This window comes from Anser brachyrhynchus, assembly GCF_964034855.1.
Source record: "Anser brachyrhynchus genome assembly, chromosome: 18".
In the NCBI taxonomy this organism is placed as follows: Eukaryota; Metazoa; Chordata; class Aves; order Anseriformes; family Anatidae; genus Anser; species Anser brachyrhynchus.
In genome coordinates this window covers 10,823,271-10,836,765 of record NC_137711.1, presented here as the reverse complement: position 1 = coordinate 10,836,765, position 13,495 = coordinate 10,823,271, and the positions used below count along the sequence as shown (strand labels likewise).

At 61.6% G+C, this 13,495-nt stretch overlaps 2 protein-coding genes across 4 annotated transcripts in view; one reads left to right on the top strand and one right to left on the bottom strand.

The window, feature by feature from the left end:
- STX8 (syntaxin 8) overlaps positions 1-1,365 on the bottom strand; it is a 102,477-nt gene extending 101,112 nt beyond the window's left edge. The window contains exons 1-2 of one of the 2 annotated variants that reach the window (XM_080560267.1): positions 1,221-1,365; positions 1,017-1,116 (exon numbers count right to left, since the gene is read on the bottom strand). In XM_080560267.1, coding sequence (XP_080416393.1) covers positions 1,017-1,116; positions 1,221-1,237 — 117 coding nt within the window. In that variant the 5' untranslated portion in view covers positions 1,238-1,365. Of the gene's footprint in view, positions 1-293; positions 498-1,016; positions 1,117-1,220 lie in introns of those variants that run through there. The other variant, XM_080560268.1, reaches the window with a different exon arrangement.
- Positions 1,366-1,429: 64 nt separating this feature from the next.
- LOC308180131 (TBC1 domain family member 24-like) lies at positions 1,430-13,298 on the top strand. 2 transcript variants are annotated; one of them, XM_080561318.1, is made up of 10 exons: positions 1,478-1,546; positions 1,735-2,121; positions 2,187-2,346; positions 2,378-5,798; positions 7,450-8,488; positions 8,688-8,846; positions 9,432-9,495; positions 10,307-10,402; positions 10,759-11,035; positions 11,539-13,298. In XM_080561318.1, the coding sequence occupies exons 4-10, from the start codon at positions 5,687-5,689 to the stop codon at positions 11,682-11,684; spliced, it is 1,893 nt and encodes a 630-aa protein (XP_080417444.1). In that variant the 5' UTR covers positions 1,478-1,546; positions 1,735-2,121; positions 2,187-2,346; positions 2,378-5,686; the 3' UTR covers positions 11,685-13,298. The 2 variants fall into 2 exon arrangements, with proteins under 2 accessions (XP_080417443.1, XP_080417444.1); XM_080561317.1 differs by having other exon boundaries at positions 1,430-2,346.
- Positions 13,299-13,495: the final 197 nt, after the last annotated feature.

The window sequence follows — 13,495 nt, the reverse complement described above, 5'->3', positions numbered from 1 at the left end:
CTGGAAACTTGTTTGCAGTAGAACCAAACACTGCCAAAGATTCGTCTTTAACTGTTGATGGATTAAGGGGAAACTGCACTTGGAAAACACGGGGCATGGCAGAGATGGCTTTATGAAGAACTAAAGGCAGCCGTGCCATGTTTCCACAAAACATAACGTCGAGGAGCTTCGGTGCAAGAAAGGCTTCAAACAGCCCTAATACAGTGGGTTTTTTGTTTTTGAACGTCACAGACTGCGATGATGCAAGTCCAAGAACCTTGTCCCCTTTGAACCCAGCCCCGTTACGCGGTAACCTCGCTGGTAGCCTCCCGTCGCTCGAGCATGTTGGCACAATTTCAGCCCCTTCATCGCCGTGGAAGCAGAGCGCGATCACCACCGCCGAGCCCCTCCCTTTCATCGCCGGAGGTGGGGAGCGCCCCTCTCCCGGAGCACTCGGGGCCTCGCGGCGCCCCCCGGCACCCCACGCCGGGTCGGAGCGGCTCGGTAACGGCACCGCCCGCTGCCCGGGGCCCGCCCCGCTTCCCTCACGGGTTCTTCGGAGGAAGTACCTCCGAAACGCCGTTTCCTTCCGAAAGCCGCCGGGAAAAGGGCCCGGAAAAGGCGGTTCGGTGCCCCGGGCCCCCAGCGCAGCGCTGCCGTACCGGGGGCGGCGGCGGCCCCGTCGGTGCCCGGCTCCCGAGACCCGCTGGGGGCTCCCGGCGCCGTTTTACCTTCACGCGACCGAGGCGGAGGCTGACGGCGGTTCCCGGGGCGGCTGCGGTGCTCCCTGCAGGAGAGGCCCCGCTGCGGGTGCTCCTGCGAGCCCGGGCGGTTCGGGTGCGGTTCGGGGGCGGGGTGCGGGGCTTTAGCGGGGCACGGGGCGCCCCTGGGCGAGCAGCGCCCGGCGGTACCGGCCCCGTCACGCCGGGCTCGGGGCGCTCTGCTGGAAGCGCCGCGGGCACAGCGCGGGCCCGGCCCGGCCCGGCCCGGAGCTGCTGCGGGGCCCCGAGGCCCTGACCCGCCCCCCGTACCCGTACCTGTGCCGGGCTCTCCCCGCTGCGCTGCCGCCGCTCCCTCTCCCGGATCCTCTCGGCGAGCTCCTGCGCCAGGCGGCAGGCGGCGGCGTGCTGCGACAGCCTGCGGACAGGGACACGGACAGCGCCTCAGGCTCGGCTCGGCTCGGCTCGGCCCGGCCCGGCCCCCCGCGCCCCGCGCCCCCCCCCCCCCCCCCCGGCTCTCACCAGGGCTCCGCAGCCATCGCGGCCACCCGGAAGCGCTGCGCCGGCCCCGGCCGTCACGTGACGACGGAGCGCGACGAGGCCCAAACGCCGCCGGCGCCAAGCGGCCGCCTGCAGCGCGGCGGGGGGCGCGCGGGGCGGGGGGCACGGGGCGGGGGGCGCGCGGGGCGGGGGGCGCGCGGGGCGGGGGGGGCGCGGGGCGGGGGGCACGGGGCGCAGCTCGTGGGGCACGGGGCGCAGTGCAAAGCACGCGGGTGCGCAGTGCAGAGTGCAAAGGAGCAGAGCGCGGAGGTACCGAGCTGCAGACGTGCACAGTGCACGGTGCAGAGGTGCAAGGCGCAGACTTCAAAGGCGCACAGTGCACAGCTGCAGGCAGAGTGGCACAGGTACAGTGCAGAGTTGCACGCGTTCACCTTGCACAGTGCATGGTGCACATTGCATGGTTCTTAGTGCAAAGGAGTACAGTGCACAGGTGCAGAGGCACAGAGGTGCACACTGCACAACGCAAAACGCAGAGCTGCGCGGCGGCGAAGTGCACGGTGCAGTGGTGCACAGTGCACAGCGCAGAGGTGCAGGGCGCAGACTTCAAAGGCGCACAGTGCACAGCTGCAGGCAGAGTGGCACAGGTACAGTGCAGAGTTGCACATGTGCACCAAGCACGGTGCATAATTCACATTACACAGTGCACAGGTGCACGGTTCGTGGTGCACAGTGCACAGGTGCATGGTGCTTGGAGCACAGTGCGTGGTGCACAGGTGCACAGTCCAGAGTGCAAAGGAGGAGAGTGCAGAGGTGCAGCGCTGCAGAGGTGCACAGTGCATTGGAGCAGTGGTGCACAGTACATGGTGCAGAGCTACAGGTTGCACAGTGCACACTGCAGAGTTGCACAGTGTGGGGTGCAGAGGTGCACAATGCAGTGGTGTGGGGCACATGGTGCATAGTGCACGGTGCACAGTGCGGGGTGCAGAGGCACAGGGAGCAGAGGTGGGGTACGCAGTGCATGGTACACGGTGCACAGCGCACAGCATAAAGCTGAACAGTGCAGATGTGCATGGTGCACAGGTGTGGGGTGCAGCGGTGCAGGGTGTGTAGGTACTGGGTGTGCAGCACGAGGTGTCAGGGCGCAGAGGTGTCAGGGGGCAGCGGTGTCAGGGGCAGAGGTGTCAGGGGGCAGAGGTGCACAGCTCAGGGGTGCTGGCTGTGTGCTCCATGGCGCAGGGTACAGGGGCGCAGAGCACGCAGCGCAGGGGTGCGGATGTGCACGGGGACATGGTGCAAAGCACACAGCACTGAGCTGCAGGGCACACAGCCGTGGCTGTCCCCAGCTCTGCCCTGGCCCTCGGGCTGACAGGACAGTGCACGCACACCCATCAGGCTGCCCAGTCCTCCTGTCCCCTCATCCCAGCCATCTCCTCCACCTGTAGCTGGGGTCCCCTCAGAAACCTTCGCAATTCCCTGGGTGCTACCAGGGCATTCGATGCTTTCCCTAAGGCCTGGGGGTCGCTGCTCTCCCCCCTTCCCCAGGACAGGTTCTGCTCACTCGGTGCCGCAGTGTTTGTGCCAAAAACATCGGCAGGGAAGGTTTATTTGTATAACGCAATCACTTCCCTCTAATTGCTTCTCGGTTTCATGATGCCAGCCCTTCTGGTGTGCAGGAAGCGCTGCCTCCGGTCGGCACTGCTGAGGAACACAGAAATCCTTCACGTTTCCAGTTTTGCATGTATAGGGCCACCGATAAGCTCCCAGACCCGGCCTTGCCCCAGCTGCAGCTCCGCAGAACACCGCTGCTCTCTGACTGCGCCCCACGCAGCATGGGGTAGCCTGGATGCTGTCGGGGCACCTGGATGTGGCTGCTGCCATCACATTATCACGGTCTGGATTAAAATGCGCTGAAGCCACGGGGCATGCTGTGCTTTGGGGTTTGGAAGCACGGGACGGGGAACGGCTGGGACGGAGTCAGACAGCAGAGGAAGGGTGGGGATAGCCCTGGTGTCCCCCAGGCCGTGGGGACCCCAAGCCTTACCGCTGGGCAATGGCAAAAAGAGGGCAGTGACATGGGGTCAGGAGCTTGTCCCTGCCCTTTGCTTCCTCCCCTTGTTCCAGGAGGCAGAGCTATGGACAAAAAGAAGCTGTCGTTAAGTTCTACTCCAAAAAGAAACAAGCTGCAGGGCCCCACATTTTAGCAGGCCGGCTGGAGCCAAAAGGTGCCATAATCACCTCGAGAAGCCCCATTTGGTCTTCCGCAAAAGCCCAAAGTGCATCAGAGGACACACAAAGAACCAGGTCAGCTAACGGGGCCGCTGCTCGGAGTTCATGGTGTGCCCGGCCCCGGTAACGGCGATGTGACCGAGCCGAGTGCTGGCTCCTTTGCTGCCACAGCCGGGCAGGCCTCGAGCACGGGCTCCCTCGAGACCTGCAGGCTGAGAAAGGAGCCAAGTGCAAAGAGCTGTTAATGTATTTGTAAGGGTTTTTTGCAGCAGCTTGGAAGTGGCTGTAGCAGGAGAAGGAGGCGCCCAGGAGCTGTGGCACTGCCCAGTGTTGGCACCATCAATATTTGGGCTGTGGGGGGTTCCCAGGTGCCCCACAGTGAGGCCACGCGGGGTTTGGTCTCCCCTTCGCTGCCATCGCTGATGCCAGTCTCTGCAGGTACAAGCATGAGCGCGGGTGCCCTAAAAGCGGTGGCAAGGCAGTGGCAGTGATGATTTATGGCCCTCGTAGCACAGGGCTGTCACTGAACCTGCCTCAGTATGGCATGATAATGTGTCACCTTTATGGACCACTGCAGCCCTGCTCTGGGCACCCCGAGGTCCCCGGGCACCCGAATCCTCTGGGGCTGGGCTGTGCAGGCAGCTTGCATGAAACATTTACGGCCTCCAGCTGCGCGGCTCGGCTGGAGGCAGCACAGCCTTTACATATTTTATTTTTTCTCCATTAAAAGCAAAGGAAATAGCAGATCCACGTCGCACGGTGCCTGATTTGCTCCCATCTCCTGTCTCCACACAGTCACGGGTACTGTGGGGTGCTTAAATCTGACCCGGAGGCAGCGGGAGGCGTCTGCTGCTCCAGGAAAAGCACACGGGGAGAGCGCAGCCAGCAAGGGCCTGGGCGAAGCAGCAGCACCAGGTTGGGAAGCAGCAGCACCAGGTTTCAACGCAGCTCGCTGTCTGTCCGTCCCACCACCACCAGCCCGGCACCCCCGGGTCCCTGCAGCCCCTCGCCCAGCTTTGTCAGGCTAAGCCGTGCCGCTCAGGCCGTGTTTTGGCACATCGTGGCAGAGATCCTGCATCCGCAGAGGCGAAGCTCTGCAGGGGCAGCGCTCCTGCTCCGCTGCAGGAGCCCCGGCGAGCGCTTGGGGACGCGCTGCAGGTGCGAAGCAGGGGGAAGGAGGCGAGGCAGGGACCAGCAGCAGCTGTTAGTACGAGAGAAAAAAAAAAAAACAACAACAACAACAACAAAAAAAAAATTTTCTTAAGGAAAATATAGTGTCTTATTTGCCTTTAAAAGTCCCCGCTTTTAAGTGTAGCCCGAACTGTGGGTTCGCTGACGGTCGCAAGGTCCCTGCATGCTCCTCTCCTTTCAGCTGCTGCAGCTTTTCCTTGAGCTCAGCTCTTTGCCCACAGATGTTTGTAACCCTGCAAAACATTTTGAGGCAAAGTCAATCGATAGCAACAGCTTCAAACGGGACAGACTGGGAATGCTGAAGTACAGAAATGTGCCTGGAATGACCACGTTTGGGGCTCCACTGAGCGGGGGGGATCCGTCTGAACGCCCCCTGCCACCGCTGGGGAATGCTGAAGCCTTGTGCCAGGTGCCCGGTGCTGGAAGCGCTGGTGCAGCCCAGCCCTGACTCACCCCAAAGAAAGCGGGGTGCTTTTCTGCAGAAAGCCATGTTTCTCCACTACCAGCTCCCGTTTGCATCGCCGGCCTTGTTTTGTCCCCAAACCCCAAGGTTTCTCCTACGGGTGCTCCCCGAGCGCTGCACGCCGATGCTGCCCGGCCCCGCGGCACCTGGCAGAAGGGCGTCATTTTGTCCTCGTGGCCCCAGCCTCTTGCTCGTCACCTGGTTCCTGGCACTCGCTGCTCACATGCCTCCACTTCTGACCCCCCCGAGACCCGCGCAATCCAGCGGGAAGCGGCTGCAGCCCCACTCGCCGTGTTTATGCTTCCTCCCGTCAAGGACGGGCGATTGCACGTCCCTCCCTCGCCCCCTCAGCACCCTCCCCACCTGGGAGTGAATGTGAAGATAAAGGTTATCCTTGGGGAAAAATAAACGCCGGGTTTAACGGCCGTGTTGCTGTTTTGATGGCTATCTCATCCCCTCCCCGAATCGGGCACGAAGGGGCGAGCGGGCACGGAGCCGCTCCTCCCCGCGTGCTGTTTACACCAAACACGCGCCCCGCGCACAGAGGGCGCATTAAAAGCCAGGGCAGCGGCTGCAGCCGGCAGCGGGGCCGCCCCGGAGCAGGTGGATGCTGCAGGTGGGCCTCAGCCTGCCCCGTGCCCCCGGGGGGGCGGCCGGGGGCTTCCCCGCGCAGCCGGAGCGGGGGGACGGGGACGGCGATGGCACCGGCACCACACAAGGTGGGTGAGTGCTGGGGGATGGAGCCCGTCCAGGGCACCCAGAGCAATGGGGCTGGGGCAGACACACATGCCCGGCCCCACTGACACCCCCGGGGTGTCACCCCCGTGCCAGGCTGGGGACATGTCCTGGGCTGGGTGCCTGCAGCCGGGTGGGCTCCGGGTGGCACATTTTGGGGTGCTGGTGGTACCCAGGGCCGCTCTCCTGCTGTAACTACGGGGGGGTCTGGGAATCGTGGCAGTACCTAGAGGTAAAAATAACCCTGCTTCAACCCAGCTGTTCACCTGAGCCTGGGTTTTAGGGCCGTGAGTGTGATGGAGCTGGGTGTGTGGCCCCCAGCATTTTCCAGCCCGGTGGTCTGCCTTAATTCCAGCCCGACTGCTGAAAGGGGAGCCTGCCGGGGCTGGCCCGGGGCTCAGCCTGACCCGGTGCCTGGCCTGGCCCGGAGCCGGAGCCGAGCTGAGCCAGCACAGCACGAGGAGAGCCAGGCCCAGCCTGGGAGCCATCCCTCGCCATGTCACCGCGCTGCCGCCTCTGCGTGGCACGTGTGGCTGGGGCCCTGCTGTCCCCGCGTGTCCCCTTGGGTCCGAAGCTGAGACCTGGCTCTGCGCAAATCCTCGGGCGGGGAGCCGAGACTCCCCGTCCAGCCCCGCTTAACCGAGCACAGCCGACATCGTGCACTAGGAATTAATGTGCGTGTAATCGACTTCATGCTGCCAGTTAATAACCGCTCTGCGCAAATCCCCCAGATGGAAACATACAGGCTTCGGGGCTGAGCTCCGCGGGAACCCCGAGGAAAATGCCTCTGGTTTCTCCCTAGGAGGAGCTCAAACTCCGCTCTTCCGAGCTCACAGCCCTCCGCCTGCACCAATTCCCACGTCCAAGAGGCTGCTCAGACCTTCTCCGGCCCTCGCCCCTCGTTGCCTGGCTGGGGTCTCGCCGGGTGCGTGGGGACGTGGGGCGCAGGGGCTGTGTTGCCGGCTGTCCCTGCCCCTCTGGCTGAACCTTCTCCTCGCACGTTGCTGCAGCTCAGGCACCTGGGCAGCCAGGGGCAGTTTTTCCTGCTCCATCCATGCTCGAAGTGCCTGGTCCTGGACATCACCTCCCACCCCCAGCTCTGCCCTCGGGAGGGGACATGGTGCCAATGGTCCCTCCTGGCCCCAGCGCCGCTCGGGTCCCCGCTGCCTGTTGGGTCCCCCTGAGCTGCTGACCAGCACCGGGCTCTCAGCGATGCCTCAGGGCCGGCTCTGGGCTGGCGGTGGTGTAACACTGCTGTCCTGTGGTTGTGCCCATGGGACAGGGACAGGGACAGGGACAGGGACAGGGACAGGGACAGGGACTATCCCTGCGGCCTGCAGCTCCCCAGTGAAACCAGTCACACCTGGGGAGGGGAGGCAGGAGCTGTGCGAGGGGTACAGAGCCCCATCCTGCTCTGGGTTCCCCAAAGGGACCAGCTGATGCCACCGGACCTGTGTGAGGGCAGAGCCAGCAGCTCAGCCGGGCTCAGCCTCCTGAAAGCCTTCCCTTTGCAGGGGGGAGAGCAGCTGCTGAAATACCAGAAGGTGCTGTAGGATTTCAGTGCAGCGTCAGGCAGGGTGAAACACTGTCACCGGGGCGGTGAAGCGTGTTGGATAAAAGGTCTTTGTCCCACAGCGATGCTTGGCTCGTCTCCAGTCACCGTCGTGATCACGTCGGAGCCTGACACCTGGGACATCGACGCCGCCTCCTCCTGTCTGGGCTGCGGACAGTTTGTGGACTGGGACAGGATGCCAGAGCCGGAGCAACAGGCCGATATCCCCAGGGACATCCTCACCCAGCCCCCCAAGGAGCTGAAGAGGCTGCTGAGAGAGGGCTGCCTGGCGGCGAGCCGCGCTCTGAGAGCTCAGGTCTACCACCGGCTGTGCCAGCAGGTCGCCTGCCGCCTCGTCACGCCCGACGCTGCCGTCTACAGGGACGTGGCGAGCCGGCTCTTCGGGAAGCACAGCGCGAGCTCCCACCCTCTGCCCGACTTCCTGGAGGGGTGCTCCATGCCCACGTACTGCCTCAGCCCGGACGGGGTCACCGCCGTGAAGAAGATCCTCATCTGCATCGGCAACCTTTTCCCCGACATCACCTACAGCCCCACCCTGCCCTCGCTGGTGGCTCTGCTGCTGCACTACAGCGAGGACGAAGCTCAGTGCTTCGAGAACATCTCTCGCCTCATCGCCAGCAACGCCCCCCACACCAGCTACATTGACCAGTCCTTCCTGGCCCACCGGGCCTCCTGCATGACTTTTGGGGATCTGGCCAACAAGCACTGCCCGGCAGCTCACAAACTGATAGCCAGCTCCTCCGAGAACGTCTTTGAGGTCTACTCCGAATGGTTGTCGTGGCTCTTCCACGACCTCCCCTTCGACTACGCCATCCGAGTGTTCGACGTCTACCTGCTGGAGGGGCAGAAGGTCCTCTACCGCATCACCCTGGCCCTGCTGAAGCAGTACAGGCTCTCGGTGGCCTCCGCTGAGCTGGAGGGGGCCGACGTCAAGGCGGACCTGCAGGCTTTCGTGCAGAACATTGCCAAGCACACGACCGTCGACAAACTCCTGGAGAGAGCGTTTGGCATCCGGCTGTTCTCCCGCAAGGAAATCTGGCTCCTCCAGATGGCCAACAGGAAGGCGCTGATGGAGCGGGGCATAACCATGGTGCAGAGCAGGTAAGAAGCCTGTCTGCTTGCCGGCGTGGGCAGATGGTGTCCTGGGGCAAAGCAGACAAACCCCGAGGTACAGCGGAGATAGAGCGCGGGGGGAGCTCCAGGCATCTCCCTTGGCTTTGGCCGTGCCGGGTGCCCCAGGACCCTAGCAGCACGCGGGCACCTGGCTCAGCACCCACGGGCATCCCCCCTGCACCCGCAGGCAGTCCTTCCACCTGGCCGTGGACATGCAGACCTTCAGCTCCAGCACGGTAACGGCTCAGGAGATGCGCATCATCTGGTCCTGGATCCCCGAGCGCTTCTCCCTCTCCCCTCCGCTGCTGCTCTTCTCCACCTCAGAAGACGGGTGCAGCCTGCAGAGGTGAGCGCGATCTGCCTGGTGGCTTGGGTTGGGTCAGATGGGACGGGCATAAAATCGGGTAAAGGCTGCTGGTGTAGAAAGGGGCACCTGCAACGTCTGTGGGACACATCTGGGGTCTCCTGGGGACACTGCTGGGCTCGTTTCAACACCCTGGGTGCAGCCTGGGCAGCGCTGGCTGCGGGGAAGGAGACTTCTCTTAGCAGCACGTCACACTGCAAGGCCACGGCAGGGATCGGGGGCAGGGCAGACTGTACTCAGGTAGCCCCCGCGATGGGGAGCACATCAAACCCCCAGACCCAAGCCAGGAGAGCCCAAGTGCCACGGGCAATGCCCAAACCTGCTGCAAGCAGGGGGACCACTGAGGGCCATCTGTGCCCCCCAGTTCTCCGGGGGGTTAATGGTGGGGCCGCAATATTACTGCCCGTCAGCACCACGAGCGTGCCCCCAAGTCCGCGAGGGGCGAGCGGGGTCCCACAGCTCCGTGCCCAGCGCCTGCACCACCAGCCGGGCTGCCTGAGCTGCATGGTCACGGCTGCATGCTCCTGGTCTGACCGCGCCAACCCAGCCTCCCTGTGCCCCCCCCAGGTTTTACTCCTGCTGCGAGGGTTACGAACCCACGGTGCTGCTCATAAAGACAACGGAGGGGGAGGTAAGTATCTCCCGAGCAGGGAGCGGGGCCGTGCCGGGGTGACAGGGGGAAGGAGGGCGGTTGTCTCCCTGCCCACCAGCGCTGGCTCCATTACAATGTCTGCGGGGCACCGGCACCAAGAGCTGCCCTAGACACTGGCTAAAAGGGGCATGTGGGGGTAAAGAGGAGTCCGTGAGATGGAGAGGCAACAAGAGAGATGTTTTTATTGGAAATGTAGGCTAAATCGTGAAGCCTTCGCTAGGCAGACTTTCCTGAAGTCAGCAGACGCTCTGCCTAAGCAGGGACTTGCTTTCAGTGTGCTAAATGCCAGGAGCTCTTCTTGATTGCAAGAGCAGCAGCACGAGGGAAATGGAAGTGAAATAAGGACAGCTCTTACGGTATCTGAAAGTCATGAAATAGCTACAGAAATACCTGAGCCAGGCCTCTCCCCGGGGACTCTGAGAGTGGCTCATAAACCCGTATTTTATCCCTGCACTCTTCATCAAGCAGCAGAGGCAAGTTCTGCAAATTGCCCAGGCATCCCGAGGATTTATTGGCCACCGAGCCCTGATCTCCCACGCCAGGCACTTGAGCGCGGTGAGGAGATAAACACTGCGGTCCCTGGGGCCTGCTGTGGGCAGGGAAAGGTGACTTATTCAACCTCGTTTCCTACGTTTTAGCTCGTTTTCTTCCTGACATAGTACCAAGGAGTGGCAGAGCCCTTGCTGAGCAGAACACCCCCACAATGGCCTCGATGGAGGCTGCTGCCGGGGGTCCTGGGGCTCGCCCCGGCCCTGCTCCCCGTGACAGCTCCCTGTGCTCTCTCCCAAAGGTGTGCGGGGCATTTCTCTCCTCTGACTGGAGCGAAAGGAAGAAGAATGGGGCGACATCGGGCTTTTTTGGGACAGGGGAGTGCTTCGTGTTCACTGTAAGTCACATTTTATTTATGGGTTTATGCTTCTGGGCTTGTCTGTCTTTGCTTTTTTCTTTATTTGTCTAACTCAAGGCATGGTGGCACCGAGCTGCTTCCTTTGCACAGTCCCACCACCGCCTCTGAGCTCTGGCAGGAGGCAGCAGCACAGAGGTTGCTGTGCTGGGCTAGAAAAATGGAGAACTAACTTCAGGAGCATCCTAAAGGGATGACAGCAGGGCAATCTGCGCTGTCCCTCCTCTGCCCCAGGTGTGGACCTGGCACACAGCGTGTGGTCCCCAGCCGGTCTGGCCAAGCAGCAATGGAGAGATGCCCCCAGGGACAGGGCTCACTGGGTCTCTCCTCCTTTCCAGGTGCGCCCTGAGATGGAGAGGTACGAGTGGGTGTTCATCAAGAAGCCGGAGCTGGCCAAAGCCGTGCCGCGTTCACGCCAGCGGTCGCCTTCGCCCGGTCCCATGTCCCTGCTCAGCTCCTCCCCGGACGGTCGTGGCACCAGCTCCAACCACCTCGCCGTGCCCACGCCGCAGCGCAAAGGCCGTCTGTCCCCGTTCCTGGCCATCAGGCACTTCCTCCTGCCTTCCAAAACAGCCTCCATGTTCATGTCCGGCTCTCGGGAAGGGATCATTATCGGTAATTACCTAATGGCAGGCACCCCACCCAGCATGCTGCTGCTTTGGCTGAAAAGAGCTCTCCCCCAGGTTAAAATCTGAGCTGCCCATGCAGGCAAAGACCTCCTGTCTTAGGGGAGAAGTCAGGGAAGATGAAGTCAGCCCTGACTTCTCCAAGTTAGCAAGAGAGTACAAGGCTGCACAGGGAAAAGGATGCTCCTTCTGGGAGCTGCAGAGCGGGTCCCAGCCGAGCGGGAGCCCCATATCCCAAACCTCCCAGCCAGGTTTGTGCCCTTGGGGCTGCCGTGCCCATCCTGGCCCTTTCCTCTGCTTCATGCAGGACTGAGAGGAGATGCAGGTGGGGAACAGCTCGAGGAAGGGACCCACCAGCTGTCCGTGACAGCTCTGCGGCAGGGCTGCAGAAAACAGAGCTGGGAGCTGGGCACGATCTGAGACCTGGCCAGTGTCTGTGCTCAGGCAGCGAGGGGTGAGCGCGGGTCCCAGCCCTCTGGCATGCTTTTGCAGGTGGCGGCGGAGGCCAAGCTCTGTCCCTCGACGCCGACCTGCTCTGGGGGCACACGGAGCACTGCGAGACCTTTGACAACCCTCCGCTCTGCCAGGAGAACTTCAGGGTGCAGCTCTTGGAGGTGTGGGGCTTCCAAAACACCTAGGTCCTGTGGGGCCGGCCCCTCACCGCGCCTCCTGCCAAGAATGGGACCCCCACAGCACCAGCTGCGGCCCGGCCTGGCTGCTAAAGTCTCCGCCGGCAGCATCTGCTGGCCGCCCACACTGTCACCAGCCGTGGTGGCGTGGAGAGGGCCGTGGGGTGCCATGAACGGGACTGCAGGGACGCACGAGGTCCCCTGCCGCAGCTCAGCCCCAGCCTGCTCCACCAGCTCCGTTCCTGCTCAGGACGCTGGAGGGGAAGGGAGCCAGCTCGCTGCTTGCTGCACTCCCCTGGCCTCTCTGTGGTTTGGGGCTCTGCAGCAAAGCTGCGACACCACGGCACAGGCAGCCTGTGGGAATCCTGAGTCTAGACAAAATCCAGCACCAAGGTGCAAAGTTCACCAGGACACTCCACACCCCGCTTCTCACCCCAAGCCCAGCCCTCAAGACGTGTGCAGGATTTTTGTAGCACCAGAGGTCCCCAGGTTTCACCTGGGACCGGGCACCAATCACCATCCAACATGGTGCAAAAGACTTTGTGGCTGAAATCGCTGATCGGAGATTAGCAAAGTGCTGCCTGGTGCTACACGTCTGCAGCTCACCACAAGCCCCCCAGCAGTGCACCTGCCTTGTCATTTTTCTATTACACTGAAGGCCCATATTAGCAGCAAAGAGTTGATGTAAGATTGCAAGCGGTTAATATAAGCTTTAATTAGCGCGCCCTGATTAAATGGGTCCAGATAACACACGTGCCATTTTGAAATATGAAACGTGAACATGTAGGTGTTGGTAGGTAGGTCGGTGCAAGGAGGGTTGTGAACTGTCGAGAGGTCACTGTGGCTGCAGGATGAGAGCACGTCTCCCGTGTCTAAACACTTCCCATTTGTGGTTTTATCTTTCATGGATAACATTTCCAGAGCTATTCAGGGCAGGAGTTGTTGCTGCCATGGTGCTGGCGGGTCCAGCGATGCCAGGAGGATGTGGGGAGGAGCGGGCAGTGGCAGCAAGCTCCCACCGTGGTCAGTTACACAGCAGACTTAGGAATTGCTTGTAGCCTTCATTACGTACCCTGGTAAGATAAAGAGGTGAGGTGCAGGTCCCTGCTGCCCCACACCTGCCTTTGCTCACAGAGCTCAAATGAAAGAACACAGCAGAGTTGCTCTCTCCCTTGATTTAAACAGCTCTGCTAATTGTTCCTCGGTATTTCTTGCTTTCTGTGATCATGTACCAGACTGCTTTCTGTCCAGCACAAAGTTCCCCTTGGGAGTCCCTCTTTCTTTCCACAAAGCAATTTCCCCTCTCCACCCAGAGACGCACAGGACGCACGAGATGCCTGGAAATGCAAAGCCCTTCCTTCGCGATCCCGTCTGGCCTCTCAGCAGCCGCTGGCTCAGGCTTCACCATCTTGCCTTGTAAAGGGCAAGAAGGTCCTGGCTAACGTATTAAAATACCAGCGACTGGGGGCGTTCTGTGCGCGCCGTGGGGGCCTTTGATGTGGTGGAAAAGCCTGCGAGTCCCTTTGACGCGGTACGCGCCGTGTACCTGAGCTGCCTGCTGCTCCGAGCTGTAAATCACGATGAATGTCAGTGTGCTTATTACATTCACCGCCTGTAATCTGATGAGTGTCTTTGCCGTTTTTTAAAATGACGCTATAGTACTTTCTTCTCTACACTTTATTCCATTACCGTATAAAGTTCAAAACTCTTAGACAATTAAAAAAAAAAAAAAGAAAGAAAGAAAGAAAGAACATGCAGAGAGAGCAGAGGGGCCTGGAAGCTCAGGGGACTTGTAATGGGATATAAAGAGGTCTTTCATC

What these genes read in the sequence shown, in the direction of transcription:
- LOC308180131 (XM_080561317.1), top strand. Translation starts at nt 5,687, where the DNA reads ATGCTGCAGGTGGGCCTCAGCCTGCCCCGTGCCCCCGGGGGGGCGGCC. An exon ending in ATAACCATGGTGCAGAGCAG is followed by an intron (nt 8,489 to 8,687) that starts GTAAGAAGCCTG and finishes CTGCACCCGCAG; the next exon opens with GCAGTCCTTCCACCTGGCCG. An exon ending in GGGAGTGCTTCGTGTTCACT is followed by an intron (nt 10,403 to 10,758) that starts GTAAGTCACATT and finishes CCTCCTTTCCAG; the next exon opens with GTGCGCCCTGAGATGGAGAG.